Source organism: Salvelinus namaycush, chromosome 13, assembly GCF_016432855.1.
Source record: "Salvelinus namaycush isolate Seneca chromosome 13, SaNama_1.0, whole genome shotgun sequence".
Lineage (NCBI taxonomy): Eukaryota > Metazoa > Chordata > Actinopteri > Salmoniformes > Salmonidae > Salvelinus > Salvelinus namaycush.
This window is the reverse complement of record NC_052319.1, coordinates 4,255,449-4,277,147: the sequence shown is the minus strand read 5'-3', so window position 1 is coordinate 4,277,147 and position 21,699 is coordinate 4,255,449. Positions and strand designations below refer to the sequence as shown.

The window sequence follows — 21,699 nt, the reverse complement described above, 5'->3', positions numbered from 1 at the left end:
AATAGGATAATTTTGCTCATGAACTCAGTTTAGTCTAAAACGGAGTTAGGGAACTCCATGTGTCACATATTAGATGCAAAACTGCGCAACTAAAACGTCTTATGCTTAGTGGAATCCCCCCAACGCGGAATCGGTCAGGAAACAAGAATGAAATCCATATATTTTTAAAACATACAAATGACTTGCAGTAAAGCCGCTCAACATCTACATCACGTTCAGTCATCTAACAGACTCCCATCCAGAGCAACCCACAGAAGCAACGATGGTCAAAGCCCTGCTCAAGGGCACGTCGACAGATCTCACACAAGGTCAAAAACGGGGACCCGAACCAGTGACCCATCAGCAGGCGGCCCAAGCTCCCAACCGCCAGGCCACCAGCCCTCCAAGATCCGCCCCCCCACAGTTCCCCAAGAGCTGCCCCTCAACCATCCGAGACCCCCTACACAGCCCCCCCCCCCCCCAGTGAAAAATGTTTTATAATAATTCCAGTGCAGCATTTGTAGAACGTTAACGAGCTAGAGAATGGATGGGGGCTGTTAAAATGATGGATCTGGAGGCCTGCGCTGTCACACCTCTCTCCTCCTCAGAGCCGAAAATAGCGCTCTGGCGGGAGAGCTTGGCAGTGGCGGCAGCACGTACAATGTATCTGTCGGCAGGGCGTGCCCACTGTCGAGCCCAGGCCGGGTGCTCGTTTATCACCCCTGGCACGCCGGAGACGCCCTGCTCTGCCAGGCACGGTTACAGGCAGTCGGTTCTGCTCTGTCGGACAGAGCACAGCTGGGCTAGATGGGGAGACGAAGCCCCAGTGAGCAGTATTAGAGTAGCTGGTGTCTGATCTATAAGCTAATGTTTCTACAGGAAGACCAGGCAGACAGGTGATGTACCTAAGGTGCTATGGGGCTGCTAGGGTTGCCTAAGGGGAGGCTAACTTCTACCTGCCACTTTTAGTGGTGTCTGGTTGATTCAATATGTTTGATTATGCTGTTGGTGGTAGAGTAAGAGTGCTTATATACTGTGAAGGTAATGTGTTTAAGGCAAGTGACCTCAAACATTGAGGCAATTATTACAGGCTCATCACTTAAATGCACATAGAGAAATATAGGGTCAGAAAATCAGTACAGAAAATCTGATCGATCGATTAGCTGGACTGGAGGATCAATGGGAGGATGGAAAAGGCTTTTACAAGGAACATGAAAACCAAGCCAAGTAAGAACTTCCAAGGCCATTATTGAAACCCATTGTTGAGACTGGTGTAAAATCAGACACTGATTGGCTGATTGAAATAATTGGTGTAAAATGAGACACAGCTGAGTGGCTGATTGAGATAATTGATAAATAATGACTGAGATAAGAGGCCACTCACAATGATGTAGACACTTTTGCCAGTGCCTGTGGGGCCGATGAAGATGGTGGGCTTCTGGTGGGTGATAAGCAGCTCCATTAGAGCTGTGTAGCGCACTGTGTTCTCCGTGGGAACAATGATCTCGTTGAAATGCACATCCTTGGGGATAGTGGGCGCCATCTTCAACTCGTCAGTCCACAACTCCCACCTCCCTGGGCCCTGTAGAAGAATACATTATTTTATTAAAAAAATAAATTACCTCAAACTGTTAATTTATTTAGGCCTTAAAGTGATCGCTTACTCATTTCATGTCTTTGAGCAACTCGATATCCACTCACTGGAAACACAATTCAATTAAGCTCAATGGAAGTTGCCTTACTGTGATAGTGATATAGCGAATGGATGTTGTCAAGTGGCACATTATTTTATTACTGGGTGCAGTACTCACTCCTTAAGACTTACAGTTGACCCCTGCAGATAAGGTGCTACTTTGCACCTTGGGGCTACCGTACAAACCAGAGAACTACTGCCCCTCTCATTGAAACCATGGAAGTTCAAGGACGACCACGGTACTTGTTATGTTCTGTTAATTACTGATGTCCCCTTTAAGAATGGAGAACCCTTTGTCATGCGCAGTGTTGTTCTATGTTATTCTGGTACTAACTCGTTTTAGTAAATGTGAAGCTCCAGTTCAATTCCTTGTATTCGGAGTCTTTCTTATTATATAAATAACTAATAAGAGCTAAAACACTACAGTACTGAAGGTACTGTTAGCAGAAAACAGGATACCCCATTATAGTGAATAGAAAAATGTTAATCTTTGTGGTCAATCTTCGTGTAAATAAAATACAGAAATCGAAGACAATCATGGTACCAATAATTGCTTCTAATACACCAGATGTATGTCCTTAATCCAATTATTTTAAAATCACACAGAAAAAGTTTAGGATAATTTAATTGCTAATTGCAACCTGCAGTACGCGGTCGGCCTTCACCTTGAGTTAACTTGAGTAACTTCCTGGAGAAGCTGAAACTGCACAAATTATGTCACCATGAGACGCCGTCTTAACCGACTTAATTTGGCTTCATTGCGCTATTGAGTCTTATTTACTGTCAAACTCAGTTGGCTCTTCAACAATCAACATAAACGTGAGACTCACTCTGTGGAGCTTATTGTAGGTCTTACCTGGTTCCGACCAATCTCACCTCTTTAATGAAGCGATACTCATAGAGTGTGCCCTCCGTGGGCAGAGGCACAGTCAGCTGCTTGGCAGGAGACTCCACATGCTCTAGGATGCCATGGCGTGCCCGTGTCTCTTCGCTCAAGGCACCCTCCATCATCTCTCGAACCAGGCTGTCAAACTTCACCCGTCCGGACTCCGTACAGCTGGCACCCACCGACCACACCAGGCAGAAGATGAAGATGCCCTGTGGTGCCAAGATAGAATGATAGTCAGAATCTCACAAAATGCTCACAATAAAGATTTCTCAGGTGATAAAACACAAATGGAATGCAGGAAGGATTCCATTACACAGATTTTGATTTTTATCACTTGAGCATGGCTGACAATGTCAGGTAAGCAGGGAGTATAAATCAATATAGAGGTATCCTTTCTGTAGCAGTTCCAAGAGATTGCCACAAACTGAGTGAAGCGCAATAAGGTAGAACAGAAAACCAGCAGGCTCCGGACCTAATAGGGTAAGAGTTGAATAACCCTGACTACAGAATATCATTTTTTACAATATTCATTTATATTTCTTAATTTATTTAACCAACAAGTGATTTTAACCAACAAGTAAATAATATTTATGTCTTGATTAGCAAGCAGCTCCATAGTGTAGGCCTAGGCCTCAGTAAACCTTTCTTTGCTAATAATGACAATGCTGTGTAGGATGTCTGATATGAAAAAAGACCCGAAAAGGGACTTTTATTCTGTGACTGTGGAATGCGTGTGCTGATGTTAAACTCTGAATTGATTGGCTTCCCATCTCCGCTGACAGGGACTACGTAAAAACATTTCACTTTGATATAAGTGCATTTTCGTAGCAGGTTATGAGAGCATTTTCTCTAACCCTAACCCTTTTCCTAACCTTAAACTAATTCTCCTAACCTTCTACAAAAAAGTCATAGCTGTATCGAAGTGGCGTGTTTTTAGGGAATTTCCCAATGAGGTGGGTTTGGCGTGAGTATCCAGGACTTGGCCTACTGAGGTGAGGCTCACTCAAGACGGAGAGGGAAGGCTTTGACATTTTTGCCTCCGCTTGGAAACCGAATGCTGGTTGATAACAAGTGTGAAGTGTCAGAAGATTGCGAAACATTACATTCAAATGCAGATGTTGCCGGGTAAGCGGGAAGGCCTGAATGTCGAGCCCTGACACACATACAAGCACTGTCCATGACACAAACTGTTCACACCTCTCTTGTTGGCAGTGAGAACATTTTGTATTTTTAAAGATCATTTCCTGCAATTGTACCCGCGGTCCATATTGACGGCGTTCTGGGTCCAGATCCAGACCACGGTCTGCCTATTGAGAATGGCTGGCCTACGATAAACCCTACAGCAAAAATAAACCATACAGCAAAAATGGTTATTAATCCAATGCTTTGATAAGAAGACTAGCTGAAACTAGCTGAAAGCAAAGAGGATATCATCAGTATAATACCAAATATGTTTTATAACTAAACCAAGATAGACCACAGCCTGTCGTTTCCAATAGAAACAAATGAGTCATAGTGGGCAGAACAACCAAGGAGGTGGCCAGAGCCAAGCACGAGCTAGCGAGATCCTATTTGCCCATTCTAGCATGCATCTGCATATTTCATTAGAGAACGCTTACTTGGTGAAGTGTGCGTGTGTAATAACTAAATTTGCCTTTGCACACTTTTTTTACAACTTTGCAAGGGGTAAAGTCTACAAAACTTAGTCCACTCTGTTCAAAGCAGATTCTAGTTTTGACAACAAAATACTCTATTGAGATCAAAATGTTTCGTCGATGAGAAAACTTGCAGAATGTTGGTCAAAATTGTCATTACGTTGGCCTGTGGGTGAGGTTTATGACCCCCCCCCCCCCCCCCCCCCCCCATAAATACCTTTCTCCCTTTCCTCTCTCTTGACTCTACAGAAGGACTCTTGAAAAACCTTTGTTAACCTCTTTCAGCTAGGGGGCACTATTTTTATGTTTGGAAAAATAACATTCCCAAGGTAAACGGACTATTTCTCAGGCCCAGATGTTAGAATATGCATATAATTGACATATTAGGATAGAAAACACTCTAAAGTTTCCAAAACTGTCAAAATATTGTCTTTGAGTATAACAGAACTGATTTTGCAGGCGAAAACCTGAGGAAATCCAACCCGGAAGTGCCTTTTATTTGGAAAAATCCCTGTTTCATTGCCTGCCCATCCTCCATTTAAAGGGGTATCAACCAGATTCCTTTTCCAATGGCTTCCTCAGGCTATGACCAGGCTTTAGACATAGTTTCAAGCTTTTATTTAGAAAAATGAGCGAGATTTATCAAAACACGTCAGGTGTCCTTTGATTAGTTCAGAAGCGCGAGAGTTGTAGCTCGACATTTTCTTTCTCTGTAGTATTGAATAGTTTACCGTCCGGTTGAAATATTGTCGATTATGTATGTTAAAAACAACCTGAGGGTTGATTATAAAAAATGTTTGACATGTTTCTAAGAACATTACGGATACTTTTTGGAATTTTCGTCTGCCCTTGTCTGCCCTTCTTTCTGAACATAACGCGCAAACCGAATGGAGGTTTTTGGTTATAAAAATAATCTTTATCGAACAAAAATAACATTTATTGTGTAACTGGGAGTCTCGTGAGTGCAAACATCCAAAGATCATCAAAGGTAAGCGATTAATTTTATTGCTTTTCTGACTTTCGTGACCAAGCTAATTTGCGGCTAGCTGTTCTTACTGTTTTGTCTAGTGATTGATAAACTCACAAACGCTTGGATTGCTTTTGCTGTAAAGCATATTTTCTAAATCTGACACGATAGGTGGATTAACAACAAGCTAAGCTGTGTTTTGGTATATTTCACTAGTGATTTCATGATTACAAATATTTGTTGTATTTTTAAAAAAAATTGGCGCTCGGAAAATTCAGCGGTTGTTTACGAAAATGATCCCGCTAAAGGGATCCGTGCGTCAAGAAGTTAAACATAGAGAGTCCGGGAACATCAAAAGGTGTAAGGAAAGGAACCACATTTCGGTAATCCAACCAGCTGAAAATATGCGTTGGTACTTAAAGAATATGATGACAGATCAGTTGTCATCTGAGACATTATTACTAATGATAGGATGACAAACTGTATTTTGGAAAGTCTACACATTATAGTTATCAGATTCACATGGAATTGTTGTGCAATTTAAATGTTTAAATATGAAACTATTTGTGAAAAGATGACATGTAATTTTAGCTTTCAAATGAGAGAATTGGGTTTTCATGAGTGAACTATGCTCAACTCAGTGGCCCTGCCCATGTGAACAGACATTGGTTATAAACTATGAAACACGCCCTTCGCTCCCCTTCTATATAAAGCCCTTGACGAAAACGTAACTTTCTGTTCCGAGGACGTTAAGGCGACAGTCCTACGTTATAAGGGCTCAGATAATAAGCTGTTCCAAGGATGTGTGGACTTGAGGTCCCCACGTTGAAAGGACAAAGACCACCTACAGAACTAAGCCAACCTCAGCAAGAACCTAACGAAATTAGCATCCAATTTCAATGTGAAGGTGACGACCTACACGCCAGAAGGATGAATTTCGACTATACCAGCCAGAATATAGCATGAGCTTAAAAGTATGGCAACTTAGTATGAACTTTGAACTCTTATTCACTCCAGAAGTGATACCTCCTAGCCGTTGAGTTAGCAGCATTCGCTAAACGTGGGCTAGGAGAGGATGGACAGAGTATCCATTCTACCACGCTCCAGTTCACCACTAGACATTTTTCAGAGGACCAGAGATCCATAAAGGACAAATGCTTCCATCGACGACCAATCTATCGAAGCGCAGCTCAGAGTAAATATTTATTGCATTCTCCTTTTTCAAATGGGCAGTTATTTATAATGCATTAGATTCTGTATTTACCAGAGCATAGCTTCTCCCTTTGTTACTCAGTCTTCCCGCTCTTTCACTCAAACCCAACCCCCTCTCTTTGTGTAACCAGCCGTCGTATCTGTTCCGTCCACCAGGGATTTTTTCTTTATGACATAATTTGTAATCAATGTATGATCCATTCTGTGTGATTATTTAGGAATTTAGTAAATAAATAATTAAACCAAATGTTCTATTGCTGATTCAACTTGTTAGCCAGGGTTCGTGAGGATAACCAAAAATATACCACTTTCAGATGAGACTAAACAAGGTGACAATTAAATATTGACTGCTATTGATGTAAAAGATTACTAGGTCTTTAAGAGTTTATTCGGTAGATAACAGCTCTATTAACATTATTTTGTGGTGCCCCGACTTTCTAATTATTTATCTAACCTGATTAGCTTAATCAGGTAATATTAATTACAGATAAATTATTTTATAGAATAGCATGTCATATCACTTAATCCGGCATAGCCAAAGACACGACAAAATCCATCTCCTTCCATCTTCTCCCACTGCCAGCCACTGGGCTTCCTCTTACAATCATATTTGGTAGTGAGTGGAAACGCCAAGTGGATGCTTCACATTTATACATACGGGGAAATATCTGTCTCATTGTTCTATCTGTGATAATACCACTGCTTTCACAATATATGATTCATTCAGTACAGAACAATCTATAGGAGCTGGCTCATCTACTAAAACATTTTGGGTCTCAGTGGAGGTGGTACTTTTTTTAGCTTTAACATTTATTTTAACAAATAAGTAGATTTCAATCAGGGATACATTCAGAGGGATAACCCTCTTTGAATCATGTCCATGAGAAGGTGGCAACTACTTCTCTGAATTTAAAGTTAACAGTCTTTAGTGTTTTCAAACTCATTTAGAATGAAGTACCTTGATTCAAAATTGTCAACTATTAAATTGTCTACTTAAAATGTTACGGTTACATTGTGCACGGTGTGTGTGACAGAGTGGTTCATCTGGGTAATGTTTATTAGGCAAGGAACAGAACAAAACAGGAACTCCTCATACTTGTCAAATAAGAAACACTCATGTTCAGATTCCGTAGCAGAGCGTTTAAAATGTTTACCATTCCATGCCCTAATGAACACGACCCTCGCCACAGGGCCTCTCCCACCCCTCACCTCTAGCCAGGAGCAGATGTCCCTCTCATTCATGCCCTTCATCTTGACCTCCTCGCTGTACTCGTCCATCATGCAATCCATCAAGTTCATCAGCGAGTTCACCAGGTTTGTGTCTGATGTCGGGGAGAGCTCCTGGAACAGGTACACAACCATTGAGATACTTTTTCTTGACACTGTATATTGTATGTGAACTACCTGGATTTCTGCATAAATTTGTCATAAAATTTGATCTGATCTTCATCTAGGTCACAACAATATACAAACACAGTCTGCTTAAGCTAATAACACACAAACAATTATACGTTTTCATGTCTTTATTGAACACGCCGTGTAAACGTTCACAGTGCAGGGTGGGGAAAGTATGTGAACCCTTGGATTTAATAACTGGTTGACCCTCCTTTGACAGCAATAACCTCAACCAAACGTTTTCTGTAGTTGCGGATCAGACCTGCACAACAGTCAGGAGGAATTTTGGACCATTCCTCTTTACAAAACTGTTTCAATTCTGCAATATTATTGGGGTTGTCACACCCTGATCAGTTTTACCCCCTCCAGGTGTCGCTTGTTTTCTCCAGTGTATTTATCCCTGTGTTTCTTGTCTCTCTGTGCCAGTCCGTCTTGTATGTTTCCAAGTCAACCAGCGTTATTCCCCGTTTTCTCCTGCGTTTTGCATTCTCCTTTTTCTAGTGCTCCTGGTGTTGACTTACCTGTTTCTGGACTTTGTACCATTCTGCCTGCCTTGACCACGAGCCTGTCTGCCACTCCGTACCTCCTGGACTCTGATCTGGTTTTGACCCTTTTGCCTGTCCACGACCATTCTATTGCCTACCTCTTTGGATTAATAAACATTTTATGAATCCAACCATCTGCCTGTGGCTGCAGGAGGCACATTTGGGTCTCGCCTTGATAGGGATGTCTGGTGTGAACTGCTCTCTTGAGGTCATGCCACAGCATCTCATTTGGGTAGAGGTCAGGACTGGGCCACTCCAGAAGGTTTATTTTCTTCTGTTGAAGCCATTCTGTGTTTTGGGTCATTGTCCTGTTGCATCACACAACTTCTGTTGAGCTTCAAATGGCGGACAGATAGCCTAACATTCTCCTGCAAAACGTCTTAATAAACTTGGGAATTCATTTTTCCGTCGACGATAGCAAGCTGTCCAGACCCTGAGGCAGAAAAGCAGCCCCAAACCACGATGCTCCCTCCACCATACTTTACAGTTGGGCTGGGGTTTTGATGTTGGTGTGATGTGCCTTTTTTTTCTCCACACATGGTGTTGTGTGTTCCTTCCAAACAACTCAACTGTAGGTTCATCTGTCCACAGAATATTTTTCCAATAGCGCTGTGGAACATCCAGCTGCACTTTTGCAAACTTCAGACGTGCAGCAATGGTTTTTTTGGACAGCAGTGGCTTCTTCCGTGGTGTCCGCCCATGAACACAATTCTTGTTTAGTGTTTTACGTATCGTAGACTCGTCAACAGCGATGTTTGTATGTTCCAGAGATTTCTGTAAGTCTTTAGCTGACACTCTAGGATTCTTCTTAACCTCATTAAGCATTCTGCGCTGTGCTCTTGCAGTCATCTTTGCAGGACGGCCACTCCTAGGGAGAGTAGCAACAGCGCTGAACTTTTCCCATTTATAGACAATTTGTCTTACCGTGGACTGATGAACATCAGTCATTTTGTAACCCTTTCCAGCTTTATGCAAGTCAACAATTCTTAATCTTAGGTCTTCTGAGATCTATTTTGTTTGAGGCATTGTTCACATCAAGCAACGCTTCTTGTGAGTAGCAAACTCACATTTCTGTGAGTGTTTTTTATAGGCTAAGGCAGCTCCAATCTCATTGATTGGACTCCAGGCTAGCTGACTCCTGACTCCAATTAGCTTTTGGAGAAGTAATTTGCCTAGTGGTTCACATACTTATTCCAACCTACACTGTGAATGTTTAAATGATGTATTCAACAGACAATGCTTTCAATTGCAAAGGCTCACACTTTTTCTTGCCACCGTAATTCTATTCAAATCAAATCGGATTTGTCACATGCACCGAATACAACAGGTTACCATGAAATTCAGTTTTAAGAATAGAGTTTACTAAATAAACTAATTTTAAAAAGTGTGTGTGTGTATATATGGGCAGGGCTACAGGTTAGTCGAGGTAATTTGTACACTAGGTAGGGGTAAAATGACTATGCATATATAATAAACAGTGAGTATCAGAATGCAAGTAGTCCAGGTGGCCATTTGATTAATTGTTCAGCAGTCTTATGGCTTGGGGGTAAAAGCTGTTAGGGAGCCTTTTGGACCTATACTTGGCACTCCGGTACTGCTTGCCATACAGTAGCAGAGAGAACAGTCTATGACCTGGGTGACTGGAGTCTTTGACCATTTTTTGGGCCTTCCTCTGACACTGCCTAGTATATAGTGATAGACTGTTCTCTCGATTACCCACAAGCTTGGCCCCAGTGATGTCCTGGGCTGTACGCACTACCCTCTGTAGCACCTTACGGTCGGATGCCGAGCAGTTGCCATACCAGGCGGTCAGGATGCTCTCAATGGTGCAGCTGTAGAACTTGTTGAGGATCTGGGGACCCATGCCAAATCTTTTCAGTCTCCAGAGGGGGGAAAAGTTGTTGTGCCTTCTTCACGACTTTGTTGGTGTGTTTGGATCATGACAGTTTGTTGGTGATGTGGACACCAAGGAACTTGAAACTCTCAACCAACTCCACATCAGCCCCAGCCTGTTCGGCCCTCCATTTCCTGTAGTCCACGATCATCTCCTTTGTCTTGCTCACATTGAGGGAGAGTTTACCAGGTCTCTGACCACACTGCCAGGTCTCTGACCTCCTCACTATAGGATGTCTCATCGTTGTCAGTGATCAGAGCTAACACTGTTGTGTCGTCAGCAAACTTAATGATGGTTTTGGAGTCGTGCTTGGCCACGCAGTTGTGGGTGAACAGGGAGTACAGGAGGGGACTAAACGTGCACCCTTGACGGCCCATCAGGAAGTCCATGATCCAGTTGCAGAGGTAGGTGTTTAGTCCCAGCGTCCTGAGCTTAGTGATGAGCTTTGTGTACCACTCCTTGAAAGCGGCAGCTATAGCCTTAAACTTGGTGCAGATGTTGCCTGTAATCCATGGCTTCTGGTTGGGATATGTACGTTAAGGTCACAGTGGGGACGACGTCGTCAATGTACTTATTGATGAAGCCGGTGACTGAGGTGGTAAACTGCTCAATGCCATTGGTTGATTCTGGAATATATTCCAGTCTGTGATAGCAAAACAGTCCTGTAGCGTAGCATCCACGTCTTCTGACCACTTCCGTATTGAGCGAGTCACTGGTAGTTTTTACTTGTGAGCAGGAATCAGGAGGATATAATTATGTTCAGATTTATCAAATGGCCGAGGGAGAGCTTTGTACACGTCTCTGTGTGTGGAGTAAAGGTGGTCTAGAGTTGTTTTCCCCCTCTGGTTACACATGTGACATTCTGGTAGAAATGAGGTAAAACGGATTTAAGTTTCCCTGCATTAAAGTCCCCAGACGCTAGGAGTGCCGCTTCTGGATGATCATTTTGTTGTTGGCTTATGGCCTTATACAGGTCGTTGAGTGCGGTCTTAGTGCCAGCGTCGGTTTGCGGTAAATAGACAGCTACGAAAAACCTTGAGACTACCTCAATATTAGACATCGCGCACCAGCTGTTATTGACAAAAATACAGACCCCCACCCCTCGTCTTACCAGACGTAGCTGTTCTGTCTTGCCGATGCACGAGAAACCCAGCCAACTGTGTATTGTCCGTGTCGTCGTTCAGCCACGACTTGGTGGAACGTAAGATATTCGTTTTTTTATGGTTTTGGGACTTGCCTGGGAGCAAGTCTTAAAGAAAAAAATCTTTGTCCAGTTCGAGGTGAGTAATCGCTGTTCTGATATCCATATATTCTAGTCTATTCTGAATTCACTATACAACTCCAATGATTGCCAGGTCAAAAAACATATACAACTGTAAATACACAAGTCACTAAATTGAATGAAAACCAGAAGAGACAGTAGTCCTGGAGGACTGGAGTTGAGAAACCATTGGATAACATGGTGCGCATGATGTTTAATATAAATATATCTATGGGAATGTCCAATATAGAATGACTACATCTTTGTATTGTACCTGGGTGGCCTTGCGTATCAGCTGGAGGCAGGCCGGCAGCATCCGGTCAAAGAGACCAGTGATGAGGTCCTTGTGCATGGCGTTGACTGTGGTGGGCAGTGTGTTGAGCCAGGACAACATGAGGGGCCGCCAGCCCAGCATGTGAGGCTCCATGTAGATCATGCCACAGCGAGACACCTGTTACACACAACACAAACACTTGTCTTGTCGGCTATAGAAGGTTGTAGCTCAGCCACTGAATGTCATAGAAATGAACCAAAAGGTATCCTTACAACATTGCGGACCGAAGCACCGTTATAGATCACTTTATATTAATCAGATCTGTTTTTAGTGCATGGTGGGTGGAGGAATTGGCCATCAAATCTATGGATAGCTGTCTATAGCCTGGTTTGTTCTGTCAAACAGGTAGGCCTACCTCTTATTTATTAAATAGGAAGAAATATACTCCAACACAAAGCCCTCTTGTTGTGAGTATAGTCAAATTACAATGAAGGTTGAAACTATTTCCGACTGATTGTGCCGCGGCTGCTGCTTCAAGGTTCAGCACCACAATGTAAGTTACTCGAATCTGGCATATTGTGAGGTCAATAACTCTGATAAATAGCTTCCTCATGGGCAAGAAACATTGCTTTTATTAAAATCGATTAAAGTAGTAGAAAGCTATCAAAGTTGTCCAGTGCCATTAAAGTATTCATACCCCTTGACTTATTCCATGTTTTGTTGGTGTCATGACGTCGCCTGCTTGGGTAGTGCAAACCCCATCCCCCTCTCCCTGCCTCTCCCTTTCCTACAACAACCCATGCGGTGATCACAGAGAGATGTCGTAAATTCCTGAGAATCTCCTCATGGCCCAACAGTATTAGACAGAGGGTAAACTTTCAGGACAAAGGAATTCTCTTCCACCTCACAGAACTTGAGGTACGAACATATTTCATATTCCTGCAAAAGTATGAAAGCTCGGTGGAGAGTCCAGCTATGAACCGGTCCATTTGTCACCACGTGGGAAACTCATGTGAGACTGTGGGACTACATTACCATATCGCTGTTTATATAATAACCTCAGATATGAGGTTTACATCTGTTTGTTGTATAAAATGAATGAGTGAGTATGATACTGTTTGTATAATATGATTTTGGACTGTTTAATTAAGAAAAATACAAATACCTTTTTGATTTGAACTAAATCCAAGGACCGCCCTGAGCCCAGTATGGGTCAGAGACCATGGGACAGCCCCTCTCTGCTATCTGAATAAAAGCCAACTCTAAGAAATTACCATTAGACCATGTTTATCCTCCAAGGAGGAGAACGAAGGTTGAGTATAATTGCTGAATCTTTAACCATACCACGTGGTTAAAACTCTTATACCAATAATAACAAGTCTTTGATATTGACTACTAGTCTGCAGCTAGGAATTCGGTATCATTGAACGCGAAGAAAGACAACCGCCGAAACATCCATTCTATAACGAATGTCACTCTGAACTCTCCACAATAACTACGACAGAAGGAACTCAAACAAAAACGAACTTCTCTCCAACGATCAAGACGACACACAATGAGCGTAAATATATATATATTGATTGCAATTGTTCCCGAATGAGTGAGCGTTCATGTGTAAGGATTAGCATGTCAATTGTTATAATTATGGACTCTGTAGTGACTTCTGAATCGACCCCCCATCCATCCCTTTTGTCTAACAGCCGCCATGCCGGTTCAGCCCACTAGGGCATATTTTCTCCTATCATTTCATGTAACTATTTTAAGTTTGTTTGTTTGTTTATGCATTTCTGTGAATTAATTAGTTAGTAATAAATAAATGATTTAAGACAATTGATGTATGGATGACTCATAGTGAAGACTGGGTTCGTGCAGATAATCAACAATTTACGACGTTTGGAATGAGACTAACGTGAGGTAAAAAATAAATAAATCATTAATCAGAAGACTATTGATCAGATATGAAAATATCTGAAAGGTTATATTGGGAAATTATAACTTTGTAATCTAATAACTTTCCCTGGTGCCCTAGAATTCATAGTTAATTAGTTACGTTATTACTCAAGTGATCGCGTAATCCCTAACTACAGGAATCTTTGATAAAAACTATAAGTCTTCAATTTAACGATAGCAAAGACACGACATTGGGTTACAGCCTGAATTCAAAATGGATTAAATATACTGTATATATGTTTTACACATCTACACACAATAACCCATAATGACAAAGTGAAACCATGTTTTTAGACATTTTTGAAATACATAAATATTCACACCTCTGAATGAATACATGTTAGAATCACCTTTGGCAGCTATTACAGCTGTGAGTCTTTCTGGGTAAGTCTTCCAAGAGCTTTGCACACCTGAAATTGTGCAATGTATGTACATTATTCTTAAAAAAATAATAATAATAATTCAAGCTTCAAGTTGGTTGTTGATCATTGCTAGACAGACTTAAAAATGTCTTGCCATAGATTTTCAAGCCAATTGAATTAAGTTTTAAAAAAGTAACTCGGCCACTTAGGAACATTCAATGTTGTCTTGGTAAGCAACTCCACTGTATATTTGGCCTGTTTTAGGTTATTGTCCTGCTAAAAGGTGAATTTGTCTCCCAGTGTCTGTTGGAAAGCAGACTGAACCAGGTTTTCCTCTAGGATTCTGCCTGTGCTTAGCTCTATTCTGTTTTCTTTACGATGAAAACCCCCTAGTCCTTGCCGATGACAGGCATACCCAATAACATAATGTGGCCATCACCATGCTTGAAAATATGAAGAGTGGTACTCAGTGATGTGTTGTGTTGGATTGCCCCCAAACATAATGCTTTGTATTCAGGACATAAAGTTAATTTCTTTGCTTTTGTGCCTTATTGCAAACAGGATGCATGTTTTGAATATTTGTATTCTGTACATGCTTTCTACTTTTCACTCTGTCACTTAGGTTAGTATTGTGGAGTAACTACACTAAACACTATTGCACACAAATTGAGTCCATGCAACTTATGTGACTTGTAAATCACATTTTCACTCCTGAACTTATTTAGGCTTGCCATAACCACGGGGTTGAATACTTGACTCAAGACATTTCAGCTTTACATTTTTTATTAATTTGTATAAAAATAAATAAAAACATGATTCCACTAACATTATGGGGTATTGTGTGTAGGCCAGTGACAATTCAGGCTGAAAAAGTCAAGGGGGTGAATACGTTCTGAATGTACTGTAGGGCTGCCCAGGAACTCTGGGCTCAAATCATATGCAACACAGAAAGGGGTTATTCCTGACCACAACATGACCTTACAAGAAAAAATGTATTATGTGGATTATAATTAATGGAAAAAATGTTAAGGGGTTGATACACTTTTCGTTAGGGCAAATCAAGTCTGACATTTTAAAGTGCAAAGTACAAACTTTAGAAGCCTTTTTAAACCTTGAATACACAAGTTTGCATTTCCTGCTGTGCATGAAAATCCCTACCCCTATAAGAGCCCCAAGTTTTTCTTAGTCAGGTTATGTGGTCAGAGAAAACTCTGGACACTACATATGATGAACTTTGTGCACAGGACTACTGTGTCAATGAAACAGTCCATGTGTTCACAGAAGATCCAAGTGGACTGTATTATATAATTACCAACATGCCCAAACTCTGCGAGCCATACATAGTGTGCCATTGGTCCTTCTGGTGTCAATTTGTCTGTAATTGTGACTGTAATTATGCGCTAAGAGGATTGGTCTCACCCGCATTGTGACAGTGTGGAGGCTGATACCGTTACACAATACTGTACAAGAAGTCTGCCCCAGTTATGCAACTGCATATCTGACTTCTTTCTCTAAGACATCAGAGAGAATGTTACCTGATGCTTGTTTTGTTTGGGCCATTAAATCTCATGAAATCCCCCTGATGTTTCCTGACATAACACAGTGCAGATAATAAATACGTAATTGATAGTGACTTTAAGTTGGTTAAAAGATTTGTGATCTAAAATAGTCGGGATTGAATGAGGCCATGAGTTATGCATCAAGATGTGATGAAGATAATGACATTTCTTGCTGATAATACTTCAATTAGCCCTTACAGAACTTCTTCTCCCACCATTATCAGTGCTGTATGTATTTGAGAACTATATTGAGAACCTCAATAGAACTACAACTCCCAGTCTCACCGTGGCTGGGGAGGCCACCTCCAGGTCCATGGGCTCGAAGATGAGGCTCATCTGCGGGGACATCTGAATGATCTCTCCGCTCATCAGGCACAGCTTCTTATTGTCGTCCAGCACCGTGTTCATGTTCTCGATCCACACAGCATCCACCGGCCCGTCAAAGATCAGCCACTTCCTGTCCGGACTCTACGGATGGAAAGAGGTATGTGCTGTGTGGTACTTTCTAACTATCACTAACTATCAGTTTTCAAGGGGCACAAAAGAGGAGTGGACCCATGTGCACCCAGATGATTACGTGGCTGTGTGGGTGCTAACAAGTGAAGCCTCCCACTCTCTCAATCTTTGCTGTCACCACAGGTTATGGTCATGCCCATTTCAGTCTTAAATAAAATAGCTAATGTAAAAGGAAAACTACAGCAAAGGGAGATCCTGCAGTGCTCAACGTTTGTTGAGGGATTGGGAGGTATTAGTGGAGCTCACAAGTTTCTGAAAGGTTTAAAAGTACATTTAAAAAAAAAATCTTAGGTAAATCGGAGTTGATTTAAAGATGGCCCATACGGATTAAGCAATAATCATATGCACATATTCATACTTTCCCTGACACTATTCACCTCAAGTCCAACTTTGAAGGTCATAACAGGCCTCATATACAAATGTAGCGTTCCAGAACTGATGTAAATTAACACCTACACATGCATAATGGAGGTCGACATCAAGCATCAATCCTCCAATGAGAAAGCTGGCAGGAGTTCTGGTTAAATTGATTTGTTATAATATAAACAACTCGAGATGCGATCGGCTTGGGCCATCTGGTGCTCGAGAAAGCATAATGTAATCATCTGACAGAAAACATTACTTGAAAAGATCTCCCTGAACCGGGGGGGGGGGGGGGGAGAAATCACATAAAGTATGCAGATGCTTCCTGTGTCAAAGCTAATGATTTCAAATTAAAGTGCCAACAAAACTGGAATTTACTGGATTTAGTGTGTTAAATAACAAGCAGGAAATAAAGTATTCTAGCCTAGTGAAGCCAGGCGTCGTTCGGTGGTACGCACTTTATTGCTTTAATACATAAGCTGTCAAAACATATTGAAAATACCTATGTACTTCAATACCTCAAGTTGATAAGTGAAATATTTTGGGAAAAAACAACAAGCTCCTGAAGAGAAGTATGATCAAAAGGTGTCAAAGCTACCCGTTGTTTCTGTCAATTACAATTGTTGACTGACAAATAACAGCGGATTTGTTTAATAGGGAAATGAAGATATTTTACTGTCATTCTGTCATTTCTTACTGTCATTCTGTCATTTCTAACAGCCTCCTAGACGAAGGTCTCACAGCATTTGACCCACTGCAGTGACAACAAGTTAATTCCCTTGAGTTATTGATCTCTGTGAACATCTTAATCTCATTTTAAAAGGTTATAATCCACAGATTGTCACTAAAATCCCTGTTCCCATGGAAACAGTGCATGGCAGCAGAGCCATATAATTAAACAATAAGGCCCGAGGAGGTGTGGTATATGTCCGATATACCACGGCTAAGGGCTGTTCTTAAGCACCACACAATGCGGAGTGCCTGGACACAGCCCTTAGCCGTGGTATATCGGACATATATCACAAACCCCAGAGTAGCCTTATTGCTATTATAAACTGGTTACCAATGAAATTAGAGAAGTAAAACAAAATATTTTGTCATACCAGTGGTATACGGTCTGATATACCATGGCTTTCAGCCAATCAGAATTCAGGGCTCAGTTTATAATTTAGAGTTTGGTCATTGCGGTTTCTGTCGGAATGTTCTGAGTGCCACTTTCTCCATTTTTTTTCTGTTTTTGGAGTTTACCGTGGATGAACATTTTACCTGAGAGCAGGCGAAGGCCCTGTAGCTGACCGCCAGGATGCCGTCCGACCACTCGTGAGAGACCGGGTCAAACTGACCGTACAGCTGGCCCATGGTGATGGACTTGGGATTTATAACTGTGATCTGGACCCGGTTTTCATCCATTAAACCCTACAGTACATAGACCACACACACAGACACAGACACACACACACACACACACAAAATGAGCTGATTAGCAACATTATCTGTGGACAATAGAAACCAGTTACTTAAAATAGATAACAGATCCAAGCCCATCTGAAAGCACCAGAAAAAAAGAAGAAAAAAAAGACAGCTAGAACGCAATGTAGATTAGGCGAGCACCTCATTTGACCACACTTCCTCTGCCAAGGCATAAATCGCCTCCGAGATCAATGTCTCCATGATAAAAAGCTTCTCCAAACAAAGGAGGAGAGCCAAAACCACAGCGAGTGGCATTTCTGAGTGGAGCTGTCAGACGGTGTTAAAAAAGAAGCGGAAGCTTGCGGAAATGAGAGGAGGATGGACATGACGGGCCGTCTAGCGTTGCCGGGGACGATGATAAATGTGACATCATTCGGCATTCCATCATTTGCCATTCTGTCTCCTCCCATGGGGAAGCTAGAAGGCCTCTCAGGCATGTAAACACCTAACGGCTGTGCTGTGCTTGTCTGGGAAACAGTGATGTCTAGTAAACAGTGCAGAAGTGGACCAACTATAGGGAAAGGATGTACTAACTAGACAATGTTCTGCCAAAGAAGAAGACCAGAGGAGCAAGACCAGCAAGACCAAGAAAAAGTTACACTCATAAATTAAGGTACCCAAATAGCAGCACAAAGTCAGGCTGGAGCAGTAGTTCTCCAACAACGACTGTTTGTCTGTCTGGAAAGGAATAAAACAAATGAACTACAAACCAAAATCTCCCGAGTCCCCGACGGCAGACAACCCCTCAATGCCGAATAAACTAACCAGTTTTACTGCAGATTTGACTCACAAATGCTGCTCAATCACCAGGTGCAGTCACAAGAACCTGGAACTTAGCACAGACAAAACCGCGGAGATGGTGGTTGACTTTAGAAAACGCCTCCACCATCTATCCCCTTCGAGATTGGTGGCTCAGCTGTTAGCATGGCTGAATCATTCAAATTCCTGGGGACTATCATCTCCCACAACCTCAAGTGGGAGGACACCATCACAGTGGTCACCAAGAAGGCACACCAGCAGATGTACTAAACCCAGCTGAAAAACTCAAAATCCCCCAGTCAATCCTGATCTGTTTTTTATTTAACCTTTATTTAACTAGGCAAGTCAGTTAAGAACGCATTCCTATGTTCAATGATGGCCTAGGAACAGTGGGTTAACTGCCTTGTTCAGGGGCAGAACAACATATTTTTTTTACCTTGTCAGCTCAGGGATTCGATCTTGCAACCTTTCAGTTATTAGTCCAACGCTCTAGGCTACCTGCCGCCCCCTTTAAAGAATCAATCATTGAGTCCTTTCCTCACATCCTCCAACACTCTCTGGTTTGGGTCTGCATCGGCCTGCTCCAAGGGCAGACTGCAACACATTGTCCGGTCTGCAGAGAAGGTCATCAGCTGCCACCTATCAAAGATCATTGCAAACTACTCACACCCGGTCACCCCCTCTTTCAAAAAGTATCCTTCGGCAGACTGGTTCAGGTCAATCATGACCAAAACTACCCGCCAACTGAACAGTTTCTTTCCCCGTGCTGTGGCCCTCACCAACCGGCAATCTGGACCATAGAGACTAAAGGACTATGCACCTTATGTTGCACACCACATCAAGCCATCGCTGAACTGTACACAAAATAACTGCACCACACTCTGTTCATCTCTCCACACTTAGATACACTGACCGTACGAAACATTATTTCCATGACATAAACTGACCAGGTGAATCCAGATGAAAGTTATGATCCCTTATTGATTCACTTGTTAAATACACTTCATCCACTGAAGATGAAGGGAAGGAGACAGGTTCAAGGAGGATTTGTAAGCCTTGAGATAATTGAGACATGGATTGTGTATGTGTGCACAATTCAGAGGGTGAATGGGCAAGACAAAAGATTGAAGTCTTTGTACGCGGTATGATAGTAGGTGCCAGACGCCGTAACGTGTGCGCTCAGAGTCGGGAAGCTAGTTTAGGGAGTGAGTGTTTTAATAAATAAATGAAACAATAAACACGTAACACAAACAACGCACCGAGATGAAAACAGGGTCAAAAACAACTGAGAAAAGAATAAAGGGGAGTGACAGATATAGGGAAGATAATCAAGGAGGTGATGGAGTCCAGGTGAGTGTCATGAGGCGCTGGTGCGCTTGACGATGGTGACAGGTGTGCAGGATAATCAGCAGCCTGATGACCTAGATGCCGGAGAGGGAGTACACGTGACAGTACCCCCTCCCTGACGTGCGGCTCCAGCCACAGGACGCCGACAAAGGGGACGAACCCGGGGATCAGGAGTGGACCGGTCTGCTGAAGCGCGGGAACCTGTCACGCCAGCTGAGGCGCGGGAACCTGTCGAGCCGGCAGGGAGCGGGAACCTGACAGACCGGCTGAGGCAGGGGAGCATGGCGATCCGGCTGAGGCATGAGAGCCTGATGAGCCGGGGGAAGCAGGGGAGCCTGCGATCCGGCTGAGGCATGAAAGCCCGACGAGCCGGCTGAGGCATGAGAGCCCGACGAGCCGGCTGAGGCATGAGAGCCCGACGAGCCGGCTGAGGCATGAGAGCCTGGAGATCTGCCTGAGGCATGAGAGTCTGTAGCAGCTCCCGGACAAATTTACACTGACACAAAAACAAACAAAAAACACTCCCTGATTCTTCCTTTAGGTGAGGTGCTACTCTGTAACGACAACGCTGAGAGTTGGGAAGAAAGTTCAGGGAGTGAGTGTTTTAATAAATAAACAAAACAATAAACACAAAACACAAACAACGCACCGACATGAAAACAGAGTCAATAACACCTGAGGAAAGAACCAAGGGGAGTGACAGATATAGGGAAGATAATCAAGGAGGTGATGAAGTCCAGGTGAGTGTCATGAGGTGCTGGTGCGCTCGATGATGGTGACAGGTGTGCGGGATAATCAGCAACCTGATGACCTCGAGGTCGGAGAGGGAGTATACGTGACAGACGCACCGGTTTGAGTGTGCTCAAACTGCAACACTGCTGGGTTTTTCACACTCAACAGTTTCCTGTGTGTATCAAGAATGGTCCACCACCCAAAGGTCATCCAGCCAACTTGACACAACTGTGGGAGACATTGGAGTCAACATCGGCCAGCATCACTGTGGAATGCTTTCCAAGCCTTGTACAGTCCACGAATTGAGGCTGTTCTGAGGGCAAAAGGGGATGCAACTGAATATTAGGACAGGTATGCCTAATGTTTTGTACACTCATACTGATCCTGCAAAATTGCACATCCATCAAGGGAAGGATTTAGACACGTTAACTTTCTCCACATTTTGTTAGGTTACAGCCTTATTCTAAAATGGATTCAATTGTTTTTCCCCCCTCATCAATGTATACACAATACCCCATAATGACAAAGCAAAAACAGATTTTTTGAAATTTTTGATAATAAAATACAGAAATATCACATTTACTTAAGTATTCAGAGCATTTACTCTGTACTCTGATGAAGAACCTTTGGCACAGATTACAGCCTTGAGTGTTCTTGGGTATGACGCTACAAGCTTGGCACACCTGTATTTGGGAAGTTTCTCACATTATTCTCTGCAGATCCTCTCAAGCTCTGTCAGGTTGGATAGGGAGCATTGCTGCACAGTTATTTTTAAGGTCTCTCCAGAGATGTTTGATCGGGCTCAAGTCCGGGCTCTGGCTGGGCCACTTATGGACATTCAGAGACTTGTCCTGAAGCCACTCTTGCATTGTCTTGG

General features: G+C 42.6%; 1 protein-coding gene across 1 annotated transcript in view; it reads right to left on the bottom strand.

The window, feature by feature from the left end:
• The window catches only part of dnah7 (dynein, axonemal, heavy chain 7), a 210,130-nt gene that overhangs the window by 105,129 nt on the left and 83,302 nt on the right, over positions 1 to 21,699 (bottom strand). The window contains exons 31-36 of the mRNA XM_039006214.1: positions 17,781 to 17,930; positions 15,921 to 16,103; positions 11,765 to 11,941; positions 7,605 to 7,736; positions 2,549 to 2,770; positions 1,364 to 1,561 (exon numbers count right to left, since the gene is read on the bottom strand). Of these exons, the coding sequence (XP_038862142.1) occupies positions 1,364 to 1,561; positions 2,549 to 2,770; positions 7,605 to 7,736; positions 11,765 to 11,941; positions 15,921 to 16,103; positions 17,781 to 17,930 (1,062 nt within the window). The remainder of the gene's footprint in view (positions 1 to 1,363; positions 1,562 to 2,548; positions 2,771 to 7,604; positions 7,737 to 11,764; positions 11,942 to 15,920; positions 16,104 to 17,780; positions 17,931 to 21,699) is intronic.